This window comes from Saccopteryx leptura, chromosome 11 (assembly GCF_036850995.1).
Source record: "Saccopteryx leptura isolate mSacLep1 chromosome 11, mSacLep1_pri_phased_curated, whole genome shotgun sequence".
NCBI classification, from domain to species: Eukaryota; Metazoa; Chordata; class Mammalia; order Chiroptera; family Emballonuridae; genus Saccopteryx; species Saccopteryx leptura.
The window spans coordinates 44630206-44656377 of NC_089513.1; the positions used below are offsets into that span (position 1 = coordinate 44630206).

General features: G+C 43.6%; 1 protein-coding gene across 1 annotated transcript in view; it reads left to right on the forward strand.

Moving 5' to 3' along the window:
* Positions 1-25802, forward strand: part of LOC136383042 (UDP-N-acetylglucosamine transporter TMEM241-like) — a 140840-nt gene extending 115038 nt beyond the window's left edge. The window contains 3 exon segments of the mRNA XM_066352542.1: positions 10899-10931; positions 12755-12819; positions 25223-25802. Of these exon segments, the coding sequence (XP_066208639.1) occupies positions 10899-10931; positions 12755-12819; positions 25223-25283 (159 nt within the window). The 3' untranslated portion in view covers positions 25284-25802.
* Positions 25803-26172: the final 370 nt, after the last annotated feature.

Sequence of the window (26172 nt, forward strand, 5' to 3'; positions counted from 1 at the left end):
CATCCTCTCCCTTTTATTTTCTTTTAAACAGATACTGAGATCGGGAACCTATGGCTCGTGAGCCAGATGTGGCTCTGTTGATGGCTGCATCTGGCTCGCAGACAAATCTTTAATAAAAAAATAATAACACTAAAAATATAAAACATTCTCATGTATTACAATCCATTCATTTCCTACCACTCATGTTCATGGTTGCTGGTGGCTGGAGCCAATCACAGCTGTCCTCCGGGACAACACCAAATTTTTATTGGATAATGCCTAACGTACATGGGTCGTTGTATGGCTCTCATGGAATTACATTTTAAAATATGTGGCGTTCATGGCTCTCTCAGCCAAAACGGTTCCCGACCCCTGAGATAGACCATTTGTCTTATGATTAAAATGAATGTTTAAAAGACAAACCTGACCTGCTTTACATACCAAGCTCTGTTTAAATAACTCAGAGGTTGTGACATCCATGGACAAAGCCAGGAAGTTCAGAGCCCCACTGCAGACACAACAATGTCCTGAGTTCTGCTGTTGTTGGCATCCCTCTGCCTGTGCAGGTCCTGTTGTTTGTTATTCAGATCTGCGTGTACAAGGGACACATTCCTCAGACCCCAAAACTCTTTCTTCTTCGGAGAAAAAATTTGTATTTTTACAAATGCCTTTCTGTAAGCGAGAACAATGGTAGTAATGGCTGCTGCTTTGGTAGCTCTTGAATGTCAACTTCCAAGAGTAACTTGAAGTCTTCTTTCCGTGAGCAGATTTTAGCCATTTTAAAGGTTGTTTTTTATTTTAAAGTCCATGCTTTTCCTGACATGCATCTCCATAACTTTTTCATCATCCCAAACTGAACGCTAATTAACCGCTAACTCCTCATTCATCCCAGGCCCTGATAACCTCTGTTCTACTCTGTCTTTATGAGTAGGTATCATGTAGGTATCTCATGTGGGTGGAGTCATAGAGTATTTGTCCTTCTGTGTCTGGCTTAATTCGCTTAGCATAATGTCCTCATGGTACATTCATGTTGTAACACATTGCAGAATTCCCTTTTAAGACTAAATAATGCACAATTATGTGTATGCATCACATATTGTTTGTCCCTTTATCCATCAATGGACACTTGGGTTGCTTTTAAAATTTGGCTATCGTGAGGTTTGCTGCTATGAACATAGTAGACTTACGAATACCTGTTTGAGTCCCTGCTTTCAGTGAATTCTCCACCCCTGCCTCCACAAAAAAAAAGAAAAAAGAAAAAAAGCTGCATGAAGCTCACTAGATCCTGCTTGAGTTTCAGGCTGTGAGAGAAGGCTGACCCTGGAGTCAGGGTGTTGGTTCTGTTCCTCGCTGCCATGAAGTACCCACCCCCCACCCCCAGAGCTAATCTTATCACCTCTGCTTAGGGAGTCCCCTCCACCTTGTGAGTTCTACCCTAGGTGACTATACATGAGACATTCAGTATCCAGACTCGCACAGCCAGGCTCTCCTGGCTTCTGTTTGCTCCTTAGTGGCATTAGAAGTGGAGTGAGCCCCTGGCATGGGCAGATCTATCATTGAAATCTTTGAGTGTTCTTGAGCAGCCCTGACAGCTCGTGACATACAGAAATCTATCACTTTGCTGAGGTATGAATTTGAACCTCACACACGGTGAGGTGGGTGTGCGAGTATGAGTCACAAAGTGGGTAAATTGAGTTGACCAACTACTCTTCAGCGAGGTTATGCTGGCTGTTACTTGTTCTTATGTCGTGCCTTTTTTGAAGTGGTAAAACTTTGGTGACTGTGTATGTGTGTGTGTGTGTGTGTGTGTGTGTGTGTGTGTGTGTGAGAGAGAGAGAGAGAGAGAGAGAGAGAGAGAGAGAGAGAGAGGAGGGGACATGCCTCCAAAAAGAGCTGAGTGCTAGGGCTGGTGATGGAAATAAAGTAGAGAAGCCTAAGAAACTGCAGTTTCTTAAAGTAGCCCATCTAACTCCACAGTGCTCCCCAGTGCAAGCCAGTTCACTGTGCATTCTCTACAGAAATAAGACAAACCGATCTTGGAAGTTTCGGTGAGGCAGCCAGCAGAACATTTGCTCACTGAGAGATGAAAATTTAGAGAAGTTTGAAAAAGTGGCCCGAGAGCAAGGCAGGAGACTATGCACACATTTCCAGGAAGCGACCGATGGAAAAGGCGCAGTGTGGCTACTTAACCCACCTTATTTTCAAGTAAGAGCTAGTTTGAAAATATTAAGATATGTTTTTCTTGGCAAAAGCTGCAGTTAATAGGTACAAACAGGTCAGCTCTCCGTCTCACAACAGATGAGGTATTTCCTAAGCTAGAGAACTCACGGAGGACCAGAGGCACAAGTCCTAGACTGTGACTATTGCAGGGTACGTAGGAGCTGTCAGCGTCACAGACTAGACTGACAGTCATATGAAAGAGCCGATCAGAGGTAAGGAGAGAACCTGACCAAAGAAGGTTATGATTATATATGTGTGTCAGATTGTCACGTATACACTTGAAATATATACAGATATGTTTGTCAAGTATTCCTCAATGAAGTTGGAATAAAAGAGAAAAAGAGCTGGTAAAAAGGAACACAGGAGATGGCACAATGGCGAAGAATTAGGACCACTTTCAGAAACTCAGTGAAGTGTCCCATGATGCCAGGCTTCCAGCGTCGCTAACATCCCTCAGTAGAACAGAGCATTCTTCAGCAGTTCCAAGAAATACAATTAGTACCATCCTTGCAACATTCAAGATGTTTTTGTTTTTTTACTGAGTTCAACAGTTTATTTTATTTTATTTTATTTTAATAATTTTATTTTTTTAATGGGGTGACATCAATAAATCAGGATACATATATTCAAAGATAACAAGTCCAGGTTATCTTGTCGTTCAATTATGTTGCATACCCACCACCCAAAGTCAGATTGGCCTCTGTCACCTTCTATCTTGTTTTCTTTGTGCCCCTCCCCACCCCCTTTCCCTCTCCCATTCCCCCCTCCCCCCCGTAACCACCACACTCTTATCAATGTCTCTTAGTTTCACTTTTATGTCCCACCTACGTATGGAATAATGCAGTTCCTGGTTTTTTCTGATTTACTTATTTCGCTTCGTATCATGTTATCAAGATCCCACCATTTTGCTGTAAATGTTCCGATGTCATCATTTCTTATGGCTGAGTAGTATTCCATAGTGTATATGTGCCACATCTTCTTTATCCAGTCATCTATTGATGGGCTTTTTGGTTGTTTCCATGTCCTGGCCACTGTGAACAATGCTGCAATAAACATGGGGCTGCATGTGTCTTTACGTATCAATGTTTCTGAGTTTTTGGGGTATATACCCAGTAGAGGGATTGCTGGGTCATAAGGTAGTTCTATTTTCAGTTTTTTGAGGAACCACCACACTTTCTTCCATAATGGTTGTACTACTTTACATTCCCACCAACAGTGTATGAGGGTTCCTTTTTCTCCACAGCCTCTCCAACATTTGCTATTACCTGTCTTGCTAATAATAGCTAATAGAACAGGTGTGAGGTGGTATCTCATTGCCGTTTTGATTTGCATTTCTCTAATAGCTAAAGAAGATGAGCATCTTTTCATATATCTGTTGGCCATTTGTATTTCTTCCTGGGAGAAGTGTCTATTCATATCCTCTTCCCATTTTTTTATTGGATTGTTTGTTTGTTTGTTGTTGAGTTTTATGAGTTCTTTGTATATTTTGGATATTAGGCCCTTATCTGAGCTGTTGTTTGAAAATATCATTTCCCATTTAGTTGGCTTTCTGTTTATTTTGTTATCAGTTTCTCTTGCTGAGCAAAAACTTCTTAGTCTGATGTAGTCCCATTCATTAATTTTTGCCTTCACTTCTCTTGCCTGTGGAGTCAAATTCATAAAATGCTCTTTAAAACCCAGGTCCATGAGTTTAGTACCTATGTCTTCTTCTATGTACTTAATTGTTTCAGGTCTTATGTTTAGATCTTTGATCCATTTTAAGTTAATTTTTGTACAGGGGGAGAGACTGTAGTCCAGTTTCATTCTTTTGCATGTGGCTTTCCAGTTTTCCCAGCACCATTTATTGAAGAGGCTTTCTTTTCTCCATTGTGTGTTGTTGGCCCCTTTATCAAAAATTATTTGACTATATATATGTGGTTTTATTTCTGGACTTTCTATTCTGTTCCATTGGTCTGAGTGTCTATTTTTCTGCCAATACCATGCTGTTTTGATTGTCGTGGCTCTATAATATAGTTTGAAGTCAGGTATTGTGATGCCCCCAGCTTCATTCTTTTTCTTTAGGATTGCTTTGGCTATTCGGGGTTTTTTATAGTTCCATATAAATCTGATGATTTTTTGCTCTATTTCTTTAAAAAACGTCATTGGAAGTTTGATGGGAATTGCATTAAATTTGTATATTGCTTTGGGTAATATAGCCATCTTGATTATATCTATTCTTCCTAGCCAAGAACAAGGTATATTCTTCTATCTCATTATATCTTTTTCGATTTCCCTTAACAATGGTTTATAGTTTTCATTATATAAGTCCTTTACATTCTTTGTTATGTATATTCCTAAGTATTTTATTTTTTTTTGTTGCAATCGTGAAGGGGATTATTCTTTTGAGTTCATTCTCAATTGTTTCATTGTTGGAATATAGAAAGGCTATTGACTTCTGTATGTTAATTTTGTATCCTGCAACCTTACTGTATTGGCTTATTGTTTCTAGTAGTCTTTTTGTGGATTCTTTGGGGTTTTCGATGTATAGGATCATATCATCTGCAAAAAGTGATACCTTTACTTCTTCTTTTCCGATATGGATGCCTTTTTTTCTTTGTCTTGTCTGATTGCTCTGGCTAGAACCTCTAGTACCACATTAAATAAGAGTGGAGAGAGTGGACAACCCTGTCTAGTTCCTGATTTAAGGGGGAAAGCCTTCAGTTTAGTGCCATTTAATATGATGTTAGCTGATGGTTTATCATATATGGCCTTTATAATGTTGAGATATTTTCCTTCTATACCCATTTTGTTGAGAGTCTTAAACATAAAATTGTGTTGTATTTTATCGAAAGCCTTTTCTGCGTCTATTGATAAGATCATGTGGTTTTTGTTCTTTGTTTTGTTGATATGGTGTATTACGTTAACCGTTTTACGTATGTTGAACCATCCTTGAGATTCTGGGATGAATCCCACTTGATCATGATGTATTATTTTTTTAATATGTTGTTGTATTCGGTTTGCCAGTATTTTGTTTAGTATTTTAGCATCTGTATTCATTAGAGATATTGGTGTGTAGTTTTCTTTTTTTGTGCCATCCTTGCCTGGTTTTGGTATGAGGGTTATGTTGGCCTCATAAAATGTGTTTGGAAGTATTGCTTCTTCTTCAATTTTTTGGAAGACTTTGAGTAGAATAGGAACCAAGTCTTCTTTGAATGTTTGATAAAATTCGCTGGTATAGCCGTCAGGGCCTGGACTTTTATTTTTGGGGAGGTTTTTAATGGTTTTTTCTATTTCTTCTCTACTGATAGGTCTGTTTAGGCTTTCTGCTTCTTCTTGACTCAGTCTAGGAAGGTTGTATTGTTCTAGGAATTTATCCATTTCTTCTAGGTTGTTGAATTTAGTGGCATAAAGTTTTTCATAGTATTCTACAATAATTCTTTGTATATCTACGGTGTCCGTGGTGATTTCTCCTCTTTCATTTTGGATTTTGTTTATATGAGTTCTTTCTCTTTTTTCCTTGGTAAGTCTTGCCAAGGATTTGTCAATTTTGTTGATCTTTTCAAAGAACCAGCTCCTTGTTCTATTAATTTTTTCTATAGTTTTTCTGTTCTCTAATTCATTTATTTCTGCTCTGATTTTTATTATCTCCTTTCTTCGGCTGGTTTTGGGTTTTCTTTGTTCTTCTTTTTCTAGTTCCTTAAGGTGGGAAGTTAAGTGGTTCACTTGGGCTCTCTCCTGTTTGTTCATATATGCCTGAAGTGATATGAACTTCCCTCTTATCACTGCTTTTGCTGCATCCCATAGATTCTGATATGTCGTATTGTCATTTTCATTAGTCTGTATATATCTTTTGATCTCTGCACTTATTTCTTCTTTGACCCATTCATTTTTTAAAAGTATGTTGTTTAGTTTCCACATTTTTGTGGGATTTTTTTCCTCTTTTTTGCAGTTGAATTCTAGTTTCAAGGCTTTATGATCAGAAAATATGCTTGGTACAACTTCAATTTTTCTGAATTTGCTGATGTTGTTTTTGTGGCCCAACATATGGTCAATTCTTGAGAATCATCCATGTACACTGGAGAAAAATGTATACTCAGTCACTTTGGGATGAAATATCCTGTAGATGTCTATCATATCCAGGTGCTCTAGTGTTTTGTTTAAGGCCACTATGTCTTTGTTGATTCTCTGTTTGGATGACCGATCTAGAGCCATCAGCAGTGTATTGAGGTCTCCAAGTATGATTGTATTTTTGTCAGTTTTTGTTTTAAGATCAATAAGTAGCTGTCTTATATATTTTGGTGCTCCTTGGTTTGGTGCATATATATTAAGAATTGTTATGTCTTCTTGATTCAGTGTCCCCTTAGCCATTATGAAATGGCCATTTTTGTCTCTGAGTACTTTTCCTGTCTTGTAGTCAGCATTATCTGATATGAGTATTGCTACATCTGCTTTTTTTTGGATGTTATTTCTTGGAGTATTGTTTTCCAGCCTTTCACTTTGAATTTGTTTTTATCCTTGTTACTTAGATGAGTTTCCTGTAGGCAGCATACAGTTGGATTTTCTTTTTTAATCCATTCTGCTACTCTGTGCCTTTTTATTGGTGAGTTTAATCCGTTTACATTTAGTGTAATTATTGATACTTGTGAGTTCCCTATTGCCATTTTATATCTTGCTTTCTGTTAGTTTTGTGTCTTGTTTGATCCTTCTCTTTTGTTTTTCTATCTTTTGTTTTTATTTGGTTGTATTTCATACATCTTTCCTCTGTTGCTATCTTTTTTATCTCATGTGCTTCTGTGGTGGTTTTTTCAATGTTGGTTACCTTTGAGTAATGAAAAGGGTCCCTACCCTGTTCATTGTAGTGAACTATTTTGTGAGTACTTTTGCACTCCATCGTCCTTTGCTACTGTTAATCTCCATCTTCTCCCCCTCTTTCTTTTTGTTGTTGTCACAGTTTAAATTTGGTTTTATTGTGTTCTTCTTGGAGCTTTTACTTGTGGCTCTGTTGTTTTTTTTTTTTTTTATTCTTTGTATCTGATTGGAGAACCCCCTTTAGTAATTCCTGGAGTGGGGGTTTTCTGATGATAAATTCCCTCATCTTTTCTGTATCTGTGAATGTTTTTATTTCTCCTTCATATTTGAAGGATAGCTTTGATGGGTATAGTATTCGTGGCTGAAAGTTCCTCTCTTTCAGGACTTTAAATATTGGGGTCCACTCTCTTCTAGCTTGTAGAGTTTCTGCTGAGAAATCTGATGATAATCTAATGGGCCTTCCTTTATATGTTGTATTCTTCTTTTCCCTGGCTGCCTTGAGAATTTTTTCTTTGCTGTTGGTTTGTGTCAATTTCATTATGATATGCCTTGGAGTAGGTTTGTTGGGGTTAAGAAAACTCGGAGTTCTGTTTGCTTCTTGAACTTGAGGCTTTAGTTCTTTCCACAGGCTTGGGAAGTTCTCATCTATTATTTGTTTGAGTATGTTCTCCATTCCATTTTCTCTCTCTTCTCCCTCTGATATACCTATTATTCTTATGTTATTCTTTTTGATGGAGTCAGATAATTCTTGTAGGGCTATCTCATTTTTTTTTAATTTTTGAGTCTCTTTCTTCTTCTCTCTGTTGTGCCTCAAGTTGCTTGTCTTCTATTTCACTAATCCTCTCTTCTATCTGACCTGTTCTATTAGCTAAGCTTGTTACTTCGTTTTTCAGGTCGTGAATTGTGTTTTTCATCTCTGTTTGATTTGTTTTTATAGTTTCAATTTCCTTGGACATATATTCTTTGTGTTCATTAAGTTGTTTTCTGAGCTCCCTAAATTGCCTTTCTGTGTTTTCTTGTATATCTCGGAGGATTTTTAGGATTTCTATCTTGAATTCTCTGTCATTTAGCTCCAAGGTTTCCAATATATTAAATTTTTTCTCCATAGATTTTTCCTCATCTAGCTGTGTTACCTTTCTTTCTTTTGTATCCATGATATTCGATTTTCTCTTTCTTAATGGCATCTGAGGGTGGTTTTGTTGATAGTATTAATGAGATTTAATAAAGAATAAAAAGTTAAAAAAAATAAAAAAATAATAAAAAAATAAAAAATCGAAGAGTTGTTTTTTTAAAAAAAAATTAATAATGAAATAAAGAAAAATAAAATAAAATAAAAATTTTTAAAAAAGGAAATTATTCCCCCCCTCCTTTTTTTCTCTCCTCTCCTCTCCCCTCTTTCTTGAGAAAATCTTGTGGTGAACTGTGAATTATAACAAACAATGCCTGTGATGGACGGCCTGAATTGGGGAAAAGTAATAAAGGGGCAAAAAAAAAGAAAAAAGAAAAAAAAAAGAGGGTATGGACCCACAAAAAGCAAATAAGGAAAAAATTTGGGTCAAGAATAAAATGATTTGCTTTTAGGTGTTGGTTGTCTAAGAGTTATGATGAGAGGAATAAGAGGAAAACAGAAAAATGGGGGGACAAATTAAAAAATTACTATTGTATTTAGTGGAACAAGAACTAGATAAAATGGAGAGCCAGGGATGGGAGCACTGCTAGTGAGTTAAAAAGTTGAAGTAAAAACCCTCCAAAATGCCACAAACATAAGTTTGAGTCCCAGATAAGATAATTTGTTTGTTATTGAGGTTTGAATGAGAGGAGATGTAAAGGAGAAAGGAAGGAACTAATATAGAGGGAGAAAAGAAAGAGAGAGAGAGAAAAAAAGAGGGAACCACTAAAAGAAGAAAAAAAAAAGGAGAGAGAGAGAGAGTTAAGGGTTTTGGGGTGCAACCCTCATAGAGAAAAAGGAAGAGGAGAGAAAAGATAATGGGAGATGTAACACTTATGGGTAGTGTAGTTCAAGGAGAGGAGAGAGTAAGACCAGCAGAGAGTTAATCGGCCAAATTGGAGGAGGAAAAAAAGTATCAAGAATGAAGATAAGAGAAACAAACGAACAAATATAATAAAATGGGATAGGTTATAAAGTCTGCAGATTTTCTTGATTTTGAGAGGTTATCTTCTTGCTTTTTCTTTTCTCTCCCTCTTCCTGGTCTGTGACTCTGTACCCCGGGTTCTGCCGCTTTGGCACACTCAGGTAGAGGTTTGCAGTTGATAAGTCTCTATGGCAATGTCATGTATTGTGCTTTAGTCTCGTTGGCAGTTGAGGCTCATTAGCATTTATAAGCTCCGACAGTGAGAGAGTCCGTGTTCCTGGAGCCTTTCTCCTAGTCTTTCCTTCCTCAATTAGTGGCCTGATAATCCAGCTATGGGGTTGCTGCTGCCTCTGCCTGGATAGTAAGAGGCTCAAAGAGCTGGCAACTCCCCACTCTATTTCCACTCAGCACAGGGCTCTTGGTAAGGCTCAGTCAGTCAGAGCTGCTAGCATAATCAGGCGGGGTTTCCGCCCACTCAAAGACCTCTGGCTCTGCCACTCTGTCCAGTAACACAGGCGGGCGCCCACTTCTGGGGCGTTTGGAGGAAACTCTCGCTCAATATCTGCGTGCACAGACCAGGATATCCGGCCAGCAGTCTCACGCTCTGAGTAAAACCCCCAACCGCATGGAAAAGTTGCAACGTTGGAATTGGCTCTCGCTCCGTCCCCGTGCGCGGCTTTTGCAAGGCGCTGGGGCGGCCCGAGATTCCGCTTTGGCCCACACAAAGGCCCCTGACTCTGCCCCTCTGTGCAATAACACGGGCGCGCATTGCCGAGCCACTTGGAGGAATCTCTCATTCACTATCTGCGCACGCAGACCATGATATGAGGCCGGCCGCGTTTCCCTCTGAGTGAAACCCCCACCAGCACGGAAAATTTCCACCGTTGGAATTAGTTCTCGCTCCCTCCCGTGTGCGGCTTTCCCAGGGCGCTGGGGCTGTCCAGAGATTCTGCTTTCAGCCCACAGAAAGGCCTCTGACTCTGCCTCTCTGTGGGTTAACACGGGCACCCAGTTCCGGGGCTTAGGAAGAAATCTCTCGCCCACTAACTGTGCACCGACCAGGAGATCGGGTAAAATGGCTGCCCCGCTTGTCTTTCTTTGTTTGGGTTTGGCGCGAGTGTTAGCTTGTATTGCCCGGGTTGCCACAGGATCAGTTTTTCCTCGGCTTGGATCTCCGTGCCACAGCCTGGTTCGGCCGTTTGTGCCGCGGCCTGGATCTATTCACCCCCTTTGCCCGCCTCAGTTTCTATATTCACAGTTACCAGAGAAAGCCGCCCTGTTTAGGTTAGTGAAGAAGGCGGAGCATTTCTTACTCCCTATTTCCTTCGGGGTTTGGTTATATATTTAGCCAATTTTTCACTCGACCATACCTTTGAGTGTATGCGAAGCATCTGGAGGCTCCAAGTATAGGTTTTTCTGTTTCTGGTTGAAGATCTTGTTGAGTTTTGGGGGAGATTTATCAGTATCGCTTCCTACCCCGCCATTACTCTGACCTCAAGATGTTTTAAAAGTAAAACGGAGTTAACAAGATTAACATTAGTTAAAATGAAGGAATGAGGAGGGAGGAGGGAGATAAAATGACAATAGTAAAAATAAAAAGAAAGGTAAAAAAAATGGGTACAAATGAGATAAAAATAATATTTTTCCAAACAGCTAAATGTAATAAGTTGGACAACCTAGATGAAATATATGTTGGGAAAAACTGAAAATGGCAAACAGGAATTAAAAAGAAAGACAAGACTTAATTGGCACGGTGGCCATTAAAGATCACCACGAACTAGAAGTTTTCATAGTAAAGATCATGTTTACTCTTTACAGGAAAATAAGGAAGCTGATGAACTAACTGATATGGTTAGTATAACCTTGTTTCCAAAACCAGATGATTGCATTGCAGGGTAATGATAGTTTAGGTCCACTGTATTTATACCATAGATGCAAAGGTCCTAAAAGAAACAAAAGGGGTGGCGGATTGGAGGAACAGGTGCCATTCATCGTATTTTTAAAGATGAAGCTCACCACCCAACACTGGGAAAATTTTCTTTCTTTGTCCTGTGGGTTCTGTTTGTCAATTGACTCTCTGACCTTGTTGCCGCTCCATTTTTGTTCCTGAAGACAACACAGGATTTTTATGTTGTCAAGATTTTTTTTGCCATAAATCAGTAAAGGGAAGCAAACAGAAAGTGACCCCAAGTGGGTGAACTACAAAGGTTCCAAAATCTCACAGTTTATATACCAAAGTTCTTGGTTTATACTTCCAGAACTCTTTTGGAGATGGTAAATGAGTGACAATGAGACTCAGTAAATATTCTTCTTCCTTCTGACCATCTGCTCACTGGGAGACCTGAGAGACCTCTGTGACAACGTATGAGGTCCCTTTGAGTGAGACAGTAGTGGACATTCCAGAGGCGTCCAGCCTGAGTGGCCCATCCCAGTATAACCTGCTTCTCACTTCTTGCAAGAAAGCCAGTCCTAAGGGGCCCTTCCCAGGGAAAACTGTTTGGCATGCTAGAGTGCAGAATTCTTGGGTGGGGGGACATCTTTTCCTGAGCAGACACTCTAAGTGTTGGCAAAATTGTTTTGGGGCCTGACCAGGTAGTGGCTCAGTGAATAGACCATTGACCTGGGACGCTGAGGACCCAGGTTCAAAACCCTGAGGTTGCTGGCTTGAGCGTGGGATCATAGACATGACCCCACTGGGTCATGGCTTGGGCCCAAAGCTCACTGGCTTGATGCCCAAGGTCACTGGTTTGAAGCCCAAGGTCGCTGGCTTGAACCCAAGGTTATTGGTTTGAGCAAGGGGTCACTGGCTCAGCAACAAACAATGAGAAAGCAATCAGTGAACAACTAAGGTGCCGCAACTATGAGTTGATACTTCTTATCTCTCTCCCTTCGTGTCTGTCTGTCTCTCTGACTCTGTCTTGCTCTTGTGCATACATGTGCGCTAAAAAATAAAAGATTAAAAAAATTGGGATTTGGTTCAAATACATTATTTGTGTCAACTGTTTAAAGGCACTGCTTGAGTCCTGTTACTGACCTTCCTACGAGACTTTTTTTGTAATTTCTAGCTCAGAGAGACATGGGAGTGACCTCTACCTCCACTCCCTGGCTTCTAGATATTTGAAAATAATTAATTAATGATTTAACTGTTCTCTTCCCGAGGAAGCACCTTGTTTTTTAGAATGTGTGCCGGGGACCAGAGAGACAGAGGCGTCAGGACAGGGGAAGGACAGTGCCACAGGCAGAGGCAGGTTGACAGATAGTTTTTATTTGGAGGATCTGGGAATGGGTTAATGAGCATCATTAAGTTTGGGGATGAATTCTACACAGCTGAGACCAGGTGGAAATAGGTGTTCCTGCTGTGCCCTGCCCTGGAGAGAGGTGAGCGAGGTGCTGGCCCTGTGCCTCCTCTTGAGGAGCTTGGAAATGAAAGGCTTCTTTGAAGATTCCCATCTCTAACATCGACTAGGATTTAGCATTCTCTGCACCAAATGCTTTGCTCAGAGGCAACACTAAGTACAGGGCAGTGGGAGGTGTGGGGAAAGGACGTGAAGTGGAAAGCAGTGTTCATGTTGGGGATCTGAGCTAACTCGAGCTGAGCTTGTGAAAAAGGACTCCAGGGAAGGCTGCCGAAGTCTTACCACTCTGATGACCTTTTGTTGGAATTATTTCTGCAGGTGCTCACAGCTGGTTTATCAATATTGCTGTTTGATGTGATCCTGACCAGGGCAACCGTGGGATGGTAAGTCTCTATTTGCATAGAGAGAGGAAATGAACATTAGTTGTTTGGGTTTCATCAGGATACTAATTTATGTTCTCAAATGTTGAAGAAAAGGTGCATGTGTTGGGCATGTGTTTTATTGACATTAAATATGCATTCAGATGAGTGTATATATCATGGATTTACAACTCGATGACTCTACTCTTCACAAGCTGAATATACCACCCTTACTGCAGCCGTACAGATAAATAACAGCACATTACTGGTACAACTTTCAGCCTCTCACCCATACAAGAGTGGCCACTATTGGTGAACTACTATTTTATATAGATAGCTATGTTTGGGTATTTTCTTTTACCGTTCAACTTGTTTTCTTGTCAACAAGGTCCAAACCATCTTTGTTTAGAATGCACGCATCCATTTGCTTAGAGGCAGCACTGCCTCTCTCTATGATATCTAAGCAGAGACCTGAAGGAAGTGAGGAAGAGAGTAATGGGTTATTGGAGGGAACAGCACATGCAAAGGCCCTGTGGTGGGAGTATGCTTGGTCTGCTTGAAGAGCAGAGCAGTGTGGCAAGAGGGAGAGTAGTAGGAGAGAAGGCTACAGAGGTAGTTGGCAGCTGACCATGTGGGGCCTTAAAGGTCATTGTAAGGGCTTGGCTTTCCCCTGAGTGAGAAGGGATGAGATGAGAAGATTCTGAGTCTCACACATCTCTGTCTACTGTGTGGAGGATTTATTGTAGAGCAGGCGGGGGTGGTGGGCGGGGGGAGCATAAAGAGCAAATAAGGGCTCTGGCCATGGTCTAGGTGCCTGGGGACTAAGACCGGCTGATGCACTGGCAATGCTAGGATATGGTAGGATGCCAGCAAGGCACCGAGACTTGAGAGAAGGAGAGGAGTCTGGGGTGACTCCTCCATCTCTGGCCTGAGCATGGAGAATGATGCAGGTGCCTTCACTGAGATGGGGAAGTATATGTGAAAGGCGGCTTTTGCAGGTTGGAGGTGGAGAATTATCAGGAGTTGGGTTGGATATATTAAGGCTGAGGTGCCCGTTACACCTGACAGTTGTGATATCAGTAGGTAGGTGACTAAGGGGGCCTGGAGGTCAGCAGAGGGGGGAGTCTTTCTGTGTCCTCCTTAACCATGGCATCCACATTGCCCCTCAGAGCCTCTGGGCTCCTCCGCTCGGCCTGGGTTGCCATGCACCCAGCTTTGCCGCTGGCCACCGGCCTCTCAGCCTCCGTGCCTGCATGTCGAGGCGACCTCAGCAGGCCTTCCCTGACCACATTCTACACCAGGTCCCAGCTACTTCCTGTCGCCTTGTGTCTTTCCTGCCTGGAGGTTCCAACAGCCATTACCGTGCTTGTCCGTTGTTCTGCTTTTTACAGACTGCCTCCTTCATAGAAGGTAGCACCCGCCGGGCATGTGGGCTCCATGCTGGATGCAGGTGGGGGGTTAGGAGTGACTAGAGTATGTGGCCACTTTAGACAGATGGCTGCAGCCGCTGCCTGGAACAAGGCTATGTGGAGGATACCCAGGAGACAGAGGTGGCGGCTGTGAGCGTAGGTTCAGTCACGGCTCCTGGAAAGGCCCACAGGACCCTGCACCAGAGCCTCAGCACCTGTGGCCACAAAGGGTTTGGCCGGAGAGAGACAAGGATGTGTGGAAGCTGCTCGGATGTGTTGCTGCCACAGCCCGACAGCGCGATGGAGCTCCTCACCTCGTCCTTCACGGGCAGACTGCGGGGTCTCCCCTCTGTGACAGCTCCTGGGGGCGTGTTAGGGCCCCCGGGCCCCTTCACAGACAGACTGCGGGGATCTCCCTCTGTGACAGCTCCTGGGGGCTTGTTAGGGCCCCCGGGCCCCTTCACAGACAGACTGCGGGGATCTCCCCTCTGTGACAGCTCCTGGGGGCTTGTTAGGGCCCCCGGGCCCCTTCACAGACAGACTGCGGGGTCTCCCCTCTGTGACAGCTCCTGGGGGCGTGTTAGGGCCCCCGGGCCCCTTGTGGTTCTGCTCCAGGGCCAGGTGGTCACGGCCACGCTGGGCACAGAATGGAGCGATCTCGTGCGATCCACCTCTGAACTCCGCACAGGCTCTGCCCATTGAAGAGCTGACCAAGTTAAGAGTCTGCTCCAGATTACCATGTGCAGACGGGTTTGATGCCCTTGTTCCCAAGGCTTTTGGCTGTCATCTGCAGGGGAGGGGAAGGTGAGGGGGCATCATGGCAAGTTTAAAGTGTTAAAACTGCTCACTGCCCCCCCTTCACTGGGTATGCTTCATTTGGGGGTGTACACTTACGATGTGCACTGAGGAAAAGTCAAGGTCTGTAATCTTCCACTCCCACTGCTACCACCTGCCAGAAGTCATAACAGTTTGGTTTAATGATGAGAAAAATGCAGTGTTCGGTTCAGGAATGTACATGCCAGAGAGGTGGGCTCTATTGTCTTCACGATGAAAACACATCACGTGGTGCTTCCCTTGTCGCCCAGGACTGGCTCAGTCCTTGCTGGGTCTTTGCCCGGCCTACCGGCTGCTGGCCTCGAGACACAGCTTTCCTCCCCCGGGACCTCACCGCCCGCTGCCCAGCCCGAATCACTAAGCAGTGCACTGTGGGAAATAGTTCATATTTGTGTGGCTGCTTACTGGCCTCCTGTTCTTTGCTTGAGGAAGAAACACAAGCCTAGGGCCTCTTAAGATAATGCTTGTTTCCATCCTAGTTCTGAGATACTCTTTGGCAGGTTCCCCCTGACTCCTATCCCTTGGAATGGCACTTTAAAGCTGAAGTTAGACAAAATTTAGATAGATTTTTACATTTCTTTACCAATATGGAAAGAAAAGCAAATTGTTGCTTAGCTGTGCTCAAATAAGGCACAGTTCTCAAAAAAAAGTTTGTTTGTATTTTCATGCTTGGGATCAGAGCCATCCTAAAAGCTGACCCCCTCCTTATTTTTTTTATTTGCTTACATGTTGGACCAACAGAATCATCACCTGTTTGACTCGGGACCTCAGTGCTGGTTGGTGGGGGCTGGCGCTGGGGCCTGGGGTGCCCATGGTGCCTCTGGTCTCCCAGCACCTCTTGTGAATAGTCTCCTCGTGTGTCTGTGGTAGCCACAGAAACAACAGTATTTTTTTTTTTTTTTGTATTTTTCTGAAGCTGGAAACGGGGAGAGACAGTCAGACAGACTCCCGCATGCGCCCGACCGGGATCCACCCGGCACGCCCACCAGGGGGCGATGCTCTGCCCACCAGGGGGCGATGCTCTGCCCCTCCGGGGCATCGCTCTGCCGCGACCAGAGCCACTCTAGCGCCTGGGGCAGAGGCCAAGGAGCCATCCCCAGCACCCGGGCCATCTTTGCTCCAATGGAGCCTTGGCTGCGGGAGGGGAGGAGAGAGACAGAGAGGAAGGAGGGGGTGGGGGTGGAGAAGCAAATGGGCACTTCTCCTATGTGCCCTGGCTGGGAATCGAACCCAGGTCCCCCGCACGCCAGGCCGACGCTCTACCGCTGAGCCAACCGGCCAGGGCCACAACAGTATTATTTTTAAAATATCGGTAGAAAATTCCTGTAGGATAAGTGAGAGGCAGGACCAGGCTGTGGATACCATGATGAGGAAGACTAGGAGGTACTTTTGCATCTCGTGTGGCTTTGGGCTAAACGGGGTTCATTCAATTAACAAATTATTTTCCACAGGTTTAATATGTGCCAGAAACTGTTCTTGGATAAAAGTGAAAAATCGCTGTCTGTCTGTAGTTGTTCATCTCCCTTCCTGAGGGCAGGTCCATGTCTAAACCATCCCAGACTGACAGAAATGAATCTTTTGGCTCACAGCGTTCAGAAAAAGCGGTTCTCATCCTCTCTTGAGAGTGCCTAATGGGGGTATTTCAAGACCCAAGAAGAAAAGTGGGAGAGAAAGAAAAATTAGACAATACTTCCATGCCCTCCTCTTCTTCTTCCTGATCTTGTCTCCTCTTCTTTTAATAATAATAACTAACCATTTATTGAGCAACTACTATGTTTCAAACATTTTTACATTAATATCTGAGTTTCACAACAGCCCGCCAACTTATCCCCATTTTAAAGATGAAGATGCTGAGATTCAGAGACATTTGAGTGATTTTTCCAAAGATTTAATAGCTACTAGGTGATTGGACCTGAATTCAAATGGAGGTCTCTGTTTCCAAGGCTCCATAACCTGCCATGTATCCTCCCTTGCCCCCCCCGGAACTGATTTGGGAAACACCAAAGATCTACCAGTAATATAGGTAGTGCCTAGGTAGAAGTGGGTCATAAAGGAGGTGGAAGAAGAATCGACTGAAATGTTCCTCATCCCACCAGTGTGATCATGTATAAAGAGCATCTAGATGACTTGACAGCAAACAGAAGTAGAGTTACGTAGAACAAGACAGCTCTGTTTCTTATTCAGGGGTTGACATGGTGGACTAAGAATTCCAGTAAAACATTTTTAGGAAAAAGGTTCTATTGTCATAGATTTTTTTAATGCTATAAGCTATAATTCTATCAATCAGCTAAAAATATTGAGTGACTGCAGTATGCAAAATATGTGGAAGTCCTTAAGAAGCACAGGACATGCTCTGGCTAGTTAGTACAGTTGGTTAAGAGTGTCGTCCCGAAACAAGGTTGAGTGTTCTATCCCCCATCAAGGAACACACACAGTGTGTTCACACACACAAACAATAAAAAAAATGCATGACTGAGTGAAACAACAAAGGTTTTTTCCTCCCCTCTCTCTCCTTTCTTTTCTCTATCTACAAACCAGTATAAATGAACCCCTGGCCAGATACCTCAGTTGGTTGGAGTGTCACCCTGGAGCGCAAAGGTTGTTGGGTTTTATTCCCTAGTCAGGGCACATACAGGAGCAGCTTGATGTTCCTGGCTCTCTCTCTCCTTCCATCTCTATCAGAAGAAGAAGAAGAAGAAGAAGAAGAAGAAGAAGAAGAAGAAGAAGAAGAAGAAGAAGAAGAAGAAGAAGAAGAAGAAGAAGAAGAAGAAGAAGAAGAAGAAGAAGAAGAAGAAGAAGAAGAAGAAGAAGAAGAAGAAGAAGAAAAGAAGAAGAAGAAGAGGGAGGGGGAGGGGGAGAGGGAGGGGGAGGGGGAGGGGGAGGGGGAGGAGCACAACACATCTGGCTCTCAAGGAGTTTTCAGGGGAAGGAGAAGTCATGGGGTACAAAAGAAACTGTTTGAATGAACAATGAATGTAAAGACAGAAGGAGGGAGAGAGAACGGGGTGATCAGGGCCTTGGAACTGTCTTAGAACTGAACCTTATATAGCAAGATGAGGCTTAGCTGGGTTGTGGGTAGGAGAGGATTTGGCCCCTCTGGCCTGAGCTGGGCAGAGGGACAGGGAGCTAATTCTGTGCTCCCCTCTTCTTCCTCTGCACCTGACCTTCTGGGAGGGCATGACACACACAGTGGGCAGTGACGTCCAAAAACCCCACTGTCAAGATATCCCGGTACATTCTTGAACTACTGTTCCCCCAAATCTATGTCTTAACCTTCACAGCAGTTGTCTAAATCCTTGACAGTTTTTTTTTCTTACAAATAAGCCCTCATCTCCTGTATTTTGTACATTTCAGAATAACTGGAAAAAAAAATCCCAGGTGTTGAACTGAGTGTGAGAAATGGGGGTGAGATGGCTCTCCAATGAAGAGGAAATGCGAAGTCTGAATAGCAGAGCAGCAGTCTGTGAGAGGCCGCCTCCAAGCTGTCACATCCTGTGAACTTCATGGTGTGCACTGAACAAAACGGAGAGAAAAGCTGCATGTACCCAAATCAAGGAAATAGCATGTCTGATGATTGCAAAAGGGACCTTGACTTTGGAATTTCCTGATTTTTGAGAACTCTTGAGTTTAAGGATGGCGTGTTTTCAGCCTCCAAGAATTTTCCAACCACAAAGTGAACCACCAGAAGAGGAGTGTCAGCCTGTATTTCAGAGTTTCTGCCTTTTGCACAGAGCTGGTCTACATCATCCATATCCTGGTTGTTTTTCAAGCTGTGACTGGGGTGACCAGCTCTCCGCTCCTGGGCGGGGCGGGGCTAGTCTCTATCTTGTGGGAGCTTAGGTTGGTCAGATGTCACAAAGGGCAAGGACTGCAGGCTTGTTTTGTTTGCCTGGATAGTTATTGTTTCCTGTTTTTTGCCTTTCAATTTTTTAATTAGTCAACATTCAGAAATCAGGTGATTTCCCTATTCAAGTCCAGATCTCCAGATTCTTTTGAAAATGTAGAGGAGCTGTGATGTTGGGCCTGCACTTCCCATGGCAGCAGTTGCCGGAATGGGTAGAGGCTGCCCCCTCACACGGGCACAGGCTCCCCGGGTCAGCATGGCTCCCATCAGTCCCGGCCCGCTGAGACCGGAGAACCCTGTGAGCACCTCCAGGAGCCAAACCATATTTTATTCGCCTTTGTGCCTTCTCACCTCGTACTAAGTGCTTACTGAATAGACAAGCGGCCAGCCTTCTAAATCCAAACCCCAGAAAAATTATAAATCTGAGTGCCCAGTGCTGGCCACCTTTTAATGTAATTAATTAAAAGCAACTGTTCTTGTCCAGCTAGTGATCTTGTTTTTTACAAAAACAATCTGTGGCAAGCCTGGTAATTTAAATAACCAGATTAATATTTAATTATTCATTTTCAATTGATGGAGTTTTTTTTAATTTTAATAATTTTACTTTTTTTAATGGGGCAACATCAATAAATCAGGATACATATATTCAAAGATAACAAGTCCAGGTTATCTTGTCGTTCAATTATGTTGCATACCCATCACCCAAAGTCAGATTGCCCTCTGTCACCTTCTATCTAGTTTCCTTTGTGCCCCTCCCCCTCCCCCTTTCCCTCTCCCTCTCCCCCCTCCCCCCGTAACCACCACACTCTTATCATTGTCTCTTAGTCTCACTTTTATGTCCCACCTACGTATGGAATAATGCAGTTCCTGGTTTTTTCTGATTTACTTATTTCACTTCGTATAATGTTATCAAGATCCCACCATTTTGCTGTAAATGATCCGATGTCATCATTTCTTATGGTTGAGTAGTACTCCATAGTGTATATGTACCACATCTTCTTTATCCAGTCATCTATTGATGGGCTTTTTGGTTGTTTCCATGTCCTGGCCACTGTGAACAATGCTGCAATGAACATGGGCTGCATGTGTCTTTACGTATCAATGTTTCTGAGTTTTTGGGGTATATACCCAGTAGAGGGATTGCTGGGTCATAAGGTAGTTCTATTTTCAGTTTTTTGAGGAACCACCATACTTTCTTCCATAATGGTTGTACTACTTTACATTCCCACCAACAGTGTATGAGGGTTCCTTTTTCTCCACAGCCTCTCCAACATTTGCTATTACCTGTCTCATTAATAATAGCTAATCTAACAGGTGTGAGGTGGTATCTCATTGCAGTTTTGATTTGCATTTCTCTAATAACTAAAGAAGATGAGCATCTTTTCATATATCTGTTGGCCATTTGTATTTCTTCCTGGGAGAAGTGTCTGTTCATGTCCTCTTCCCATTTTTTTATTGGATTGTTTTTTTATTTGCTGTTGAGTTTTACAAGTTCTTTGTATATTTTGGATATTAGGCCCTTATCTGAGCTGTTGTTTGAAAATATCAATTGATGGAGTTTTATGGTATGTGTCAATGTGAATTCCTTTTTTCAAAATTTCAGCAAAGAGAATCAAATATGTGCCTGTTGTGGGTGCATCCTTTTTGAATGCTTTTTAGACTAGGGGAGTCACTCTTGTCTTTGGAATGGTTTAGGTACAAGGAGAGAAAGGAATAAACAGAACACAACCACATTGTTCTCAGGATTCTGTGATCAACTTCTAGCCTTGCATGTCATTCATTGACCCGCCATTGATTATGGGTTAGCAATATGAGGATCGTTTGAACTCAATCCTAGCACAAACTTCACTAACATCGAGAGTCTTTAGAAAATGATCTTGAGTAAAAATGCCTTAGACCTTTCATTGTTGGGGTCTGTATGGAGACTGCCCAAGCCTAATCATAGGAAGAATGAATTTAGGGGTGAAAAAAGAACTTCTCCCAACACACTGCAACATGCATTTGGATCACAGCGTCTGAAGTTTATCAATTTTTCATTTGAATTAAAAATCTGAAACCTCCTCTTTGAAATGCTAAGAAGTGTCTTTTAAATAACTATTGCTTATTACATCTCATCACAGAGTAATTCATCAAATTATGAACGGTCACTCAGCAAGTCCCCAAGAGAATGGTATATTATGGTATATTATATTAGAGAGATAAAGTTTGGTGACAAAAAGAGAAAAAAATATAGGTTGAAATATGAATGGGAGAAGGGAGAGTGAGCATTAGAATTCCATCTGTTGACAAAAGAACATCCAAACCAATAGAAAAGTTTCACAAGAGTTTATTTGAGCCAAGTTTTGAGGACATGCCCAGAAGCAAGTCTTAGTTTTCATGTCTTTGACCCTGCCTGCACGAGTTTCATTTCAGGGCTTGTGGCAGGTGACCAACCACAAAGGAATGTCCAATGAAGTCATGGACGGTTGAAACTGCTGACGATTGAAAATACACCAACATCCATAATTAGTGGAAAAGCACCCCTGCGCCCAGCGAGAGCGGCAGCCAATCAGCAAATGCTCCGCCACCCTTCTTATTTCCCTACCCTAACCCTTAAAAAGTGGCCTAAGTCTGTAGCCGGGGCTGCTCTCCCTTACGAGACAGCCAGGGCAGGTTTCCTTTCATTAAAGCCTGTTACACTGGTCTTTCGGACTCTGACTGATTCTATCAGCAAGATGTTGACAGACTGAGAAAATGCTCCAGCGAATGACCATTTTCCAGTTCCTTTCGTGCATTAGAATCAAAGGGGGAAACATAAGGCAGGTGCATGGAATGAATCCTCTGGTGGCAGGACAAGGAGGCCAGAGAGAGCAGAGTGGGGAAATCCCTAGGGTTAGAGAAAAAGCAAATCGGGTAACACTTTCTTACACTAGTGGGTGCATGGTGGTTAATAACAGTTACAGCACATAGAGATGTTATACAGGGAACAAGATAACAGTGCGGGCTACTGTGGTCTCGTGCTCTGGTGGGTTTGTGCTCTGGTGCCTGCAGTTGTGTCTAGACAAGAAAATTACCCTGACGTTTCAAAGGTAAGTTATCCTGATGGGTATACAACATAATCAACAGTTCAAATGTGATCAAAATGTTTACCTGAAACCTATGTACTCTTATTGGTCAATGTCACCTTGTTAAAGTTAATTTCCTAAATAAAATTTAAAAGAATAAAAGGTAAGGTTATCTTAGATGCATAAGAACAGTGGAGAGGACTCACTTAGGGTAAAGAATGACCTTTGCTACAGAAGCGCTATGCCTGGGACAGGCCTACCCACCCTGGCCTGTTAGGAATTTATGATCAAACTCTCCTGTGTGGTTGCTTTTGGTCACTGAGCTCAGCAGGCCTGCCACGAGGCTTGTCGGGTTTATTACGTAGCCCCCTTTTCATTCGCACATCACTCATTGAATAAATATTTATTGGGCGCTGCATTAAGTGCTGGACCTACAGCTGGGAAAAGGATAGAGTCTCTGTCCTTCGTCTAGTGGGTTCAACTGGAATTCACTGAATAACCACAATAATAAATAAATGTAAAATTGAGATGGGGCCTTTGGCTCCCGAAGAGAGAAAAGAGAAGGACCGGCGAGACGCTGAAAATAGCTGCCTGCAAGGAAGCCAGGGATGCGTACGTCTGGCTGGGAACGCGCTGCTGCAGTCTGATGTTTATGCCTTAGTTACATGAAGTTTGTTCATTTCAGGAATGATGGGGATTACAAGATTTGCAAACAGTTCAGTAAAGCTTCAACTTAAATAGTTGTAATGCTCTTAAGATTCCTGCACCCCATGTCAGCGTCTCCTGCTGTTTAGAAAACAACTTCAAAGCTCACCTCCCTGGCTCTCTCAGCAGTAAACTGAACCAAGGCTTGTTTTCATTTTAGCATTCACTAAACTGCTTTGGTGTTTCAGAAAACAGCTAAGCCAAAGGATGAAATGCAAGGTTATTACACTTTGGCAGCGTTCTAAGGCTGGGGGAGTAAAAGTGGCAGAAGGCCTGTTCTTTCCCCTGGTGATTAAGGAGGATTAGTGGAAACTGTAGAAAACATGGAGCCCCAGTTACATTTGCAGAAGTAAAGCCCTCCCAAGTCCAAAGCTGTTTGCAGCCTTCTCCTCTGGTCCCGGAGGCTCTGCTCTTGCCCACGTGTTTGAGACCTGGGCATATGGCGGATGCATCCTTTAGGAATGGTGGAGGGAACAGACGTGCTTGAAAGGAGAAGTCAGGTCGTAGACGTGAGCCTGGTGTGAAAAGAATGGCTTCCCCTTCACAATCACTTCTTCATCCAAAGAGAAGAGACAACAGAACAGATCCTCCAGCCTCTGGGTCCTGAACTAGACCAGGGATGAGCACAAATGCAATGTTTCAGAATGTGGTCTTTTGGAACTTGGACCCCAGTTTTGCACAGATGCAATCCTATAAACGATGAGTGTAGATCTAAGAAAGTCCTCAGAAATTTCATTCGTAATGTAGACAACACCTTCACCTACATTATTATGAGTTAACTGTGTATTACAGAGATTTTATCAACTTGTTGTTGCTATGATATTTCTGTAGGAAAGAGGAAAGCACATTCTGACTTGGAGCTTAAGATACGAGGTGTACCTCTCTGTCACACCCCAATACTTCTCAGCCCGGTTGTTGGTCTGAGTGAGGGGACATCCTCCCAGCCCACTCCCCCAGTGCCTGGCTATTTGACAAGCCCTTCTCTCTGCCCTTACTGAGAGGCCTGTAGTCACCAGGGAGAGGTGACGGTGGTTCACGGGAATGTCCCACTCCCTGGGGTTGACGGATGATAAAGGAGTAGATTTGTTCTCCGTTGCTCCAGAAAGCAGAACTTGGATTCACAGGTGAGGTTGTAAGAAGCAGCTGTTGGCTCAGTCTGAGGAAGGGCTGCCTTCTGCAGGGGGGAGCCATGTAAGACGGCCACAGATGCATAGATGCTGGCTGGGATCCTATAGCTAGAGCTGCTCAGTGGTGGGACGGGCTTGCTCTGTACACCCCTCACTAGAAGTCTTCAAGAAGAGGTTGGGAGGCCAGCCAGGAGGGCCGAGGAGGAAGGGACTGCCCCTCTGGGAGGGCGGGCTGCTAGGAAATAACGTCCTATTGCTTGTCCATTATAGGCCGAGCACATGGGGGGAGGGGCAGATTGCCTCGGGCATATCCTTCTAAGCCTCCCAGAGCCTGTCAGGTGTGATCTGCAGTGCAGGGGAGGAAACCAAAGCTGAATAACATGCACGGGATTGCACAGCTCGTAAACGCCTGCGCCATTATTTGAACTCATTGTATTGTTTTTATAGTCTCACACTTAGTTCATTCCTGTACTAAATGTTGTAATGAACACTAAGTTCATTCCTGTAATAAATGTGGTACAAGTTATGTATGTGTCAGAGTCACCCACATAGGTGACATTTCCCACCGGGAAGATAAGGCGCACAGCCTGTGTGTGTTTCATGAATTCAGGACCCCAGGTGGGTGTTGGAAACACGAAGGAGCCGCAGCCTGGATGTGTGTGCCGTGTGGGTGTGAGGAGGAAGAGGGTAGAACTGAAAGGGCGGTCGGTCCCTCTGAACAAGGGCGTGTCATCGTGGGGGACCCCCTGCCCATCAGAATCCTGTACTGATTGCCCAGCTCAGTCCTCAGAGGTGCTTTTCTGGGAAGAAGGACGGGGGATTCAGACAGACACCAGATTGTCTATTGAAAAGTTCAAAATAGAAAATGTCCAGACCTTCGAATGTAATACATTTTGGGCATGTTAAAATATTCAGTTTAGTTCTTAGTCTCCAGTTCTCCCACTGCTCGTTCATTTCCAAACCCCTGACCGTGTTTATTTCTGCTCTGGTGGGAAATTCACGGCTCCCCTTAGTGTTTCCATCTTTCAATGTTCAGTTAGTCTCAATGAAAGAAAAGGACTCACAGACTGTCACCTGAATAATTCAACGGTTATGGATACCTGCATGACTTCATAGCCACCAGCCCTCTTTAGCCAAAGGCACAGTGAAGCCCTCCTCTGATAGTCCCACCAGAGAGCATCAGCCAAGGCCCTGCCCCCCCCCACCTGGTCAGATGAGTGGACACAGCACCCTCCTCCCCCAGGGAAGGTGTCAGGATCCACCTTGCAGCCCGCCCCCTCCCACCACGCAGCTGGGTTTACTTTGGATGACTGGGTGGGCGGTTCCTGGGCCTGACCTGGAAGTGGGGTATGAGTCCCAGCAGCAGAATGGGGGTGGGGGGCAGCCCTCACTCTGTTGCACGTGGACACCAGGTGGCCCCCTGGCTCTAGGGCGTGGAAAGCTGACCTCCTGATGCTTTTGCAGCCTCCTGCTTGGTGGACTTGGAGAGGCCTTGCTGGTTTTCTCGGAGCGGAAAGGCACCTAATGATGAGTGCAGGAGAAGGAGCCTCCCGTGTCCGCTGGAGGAGGCAGCGCCAGCTGCGGACGTCCTTGCCAAGGGCTTGGACAGAAGAGAGCAAGGATGCTGAGACCACCACTTCTCCCTGTGTCCAGAACTCTTTCTGGGGGTCTCTGGCTGCTGCAGACGGACTGTGCTTTGTCTTCAAGGTGTGCTGTTCCCACTCGTATGGAAGTGGACATGGGATTCCCCTGGATTGGGGGATGGCCCGCTCACCTCAGCCAACATGCAGGCCTCCTTATTACACGCCCTTCACCAAACACTGCTTCACTCTGTGTAGCGGGCCCAAGGCATTTTGTTGCATTTTTGGTTTTGTTTTGTGCTTTTACATCTTTGGAGCCTACGGGGGACGTCACCCCTTTGCTCTCTGCTGGCTTGTTGCGAGCCGTCACTCACCCATTTGTGAGAATTCCTCAAGAGGGCTTCCACTGGGCAGGGGTAGGGGGCGTTCTGGGCCAAGAAGAAGCCAGGAAGGACACTATTACTAGAATGAGTGCTGAAACCTTTTGTGGTGTGTGTTGCATTAAATTCTTCATATATGTGTATATATGTGTGTATATATATATATGTATACATGTATATATATGTATGTGTGTGTGTGTGTGTATGTGTATATATATTTTTTTCTTTTGCTCACCATTCTGTTAACTTGGTCCTAAACGATCACCAGAGAGAGTAGGGTTTACTGCACTGATGGAGTCCCTCCCTGGGCAGGTGAGAAAAAAAGAAACAAACATTTAATATATGAATACACACACATACATATTCATATTCCTTAAAGCTTTTAATCCATTTAATTCCCAATATCTTAGAGTAAGTTTCAAATCATTGAACACTGAAGTATATTTTTTTTAGG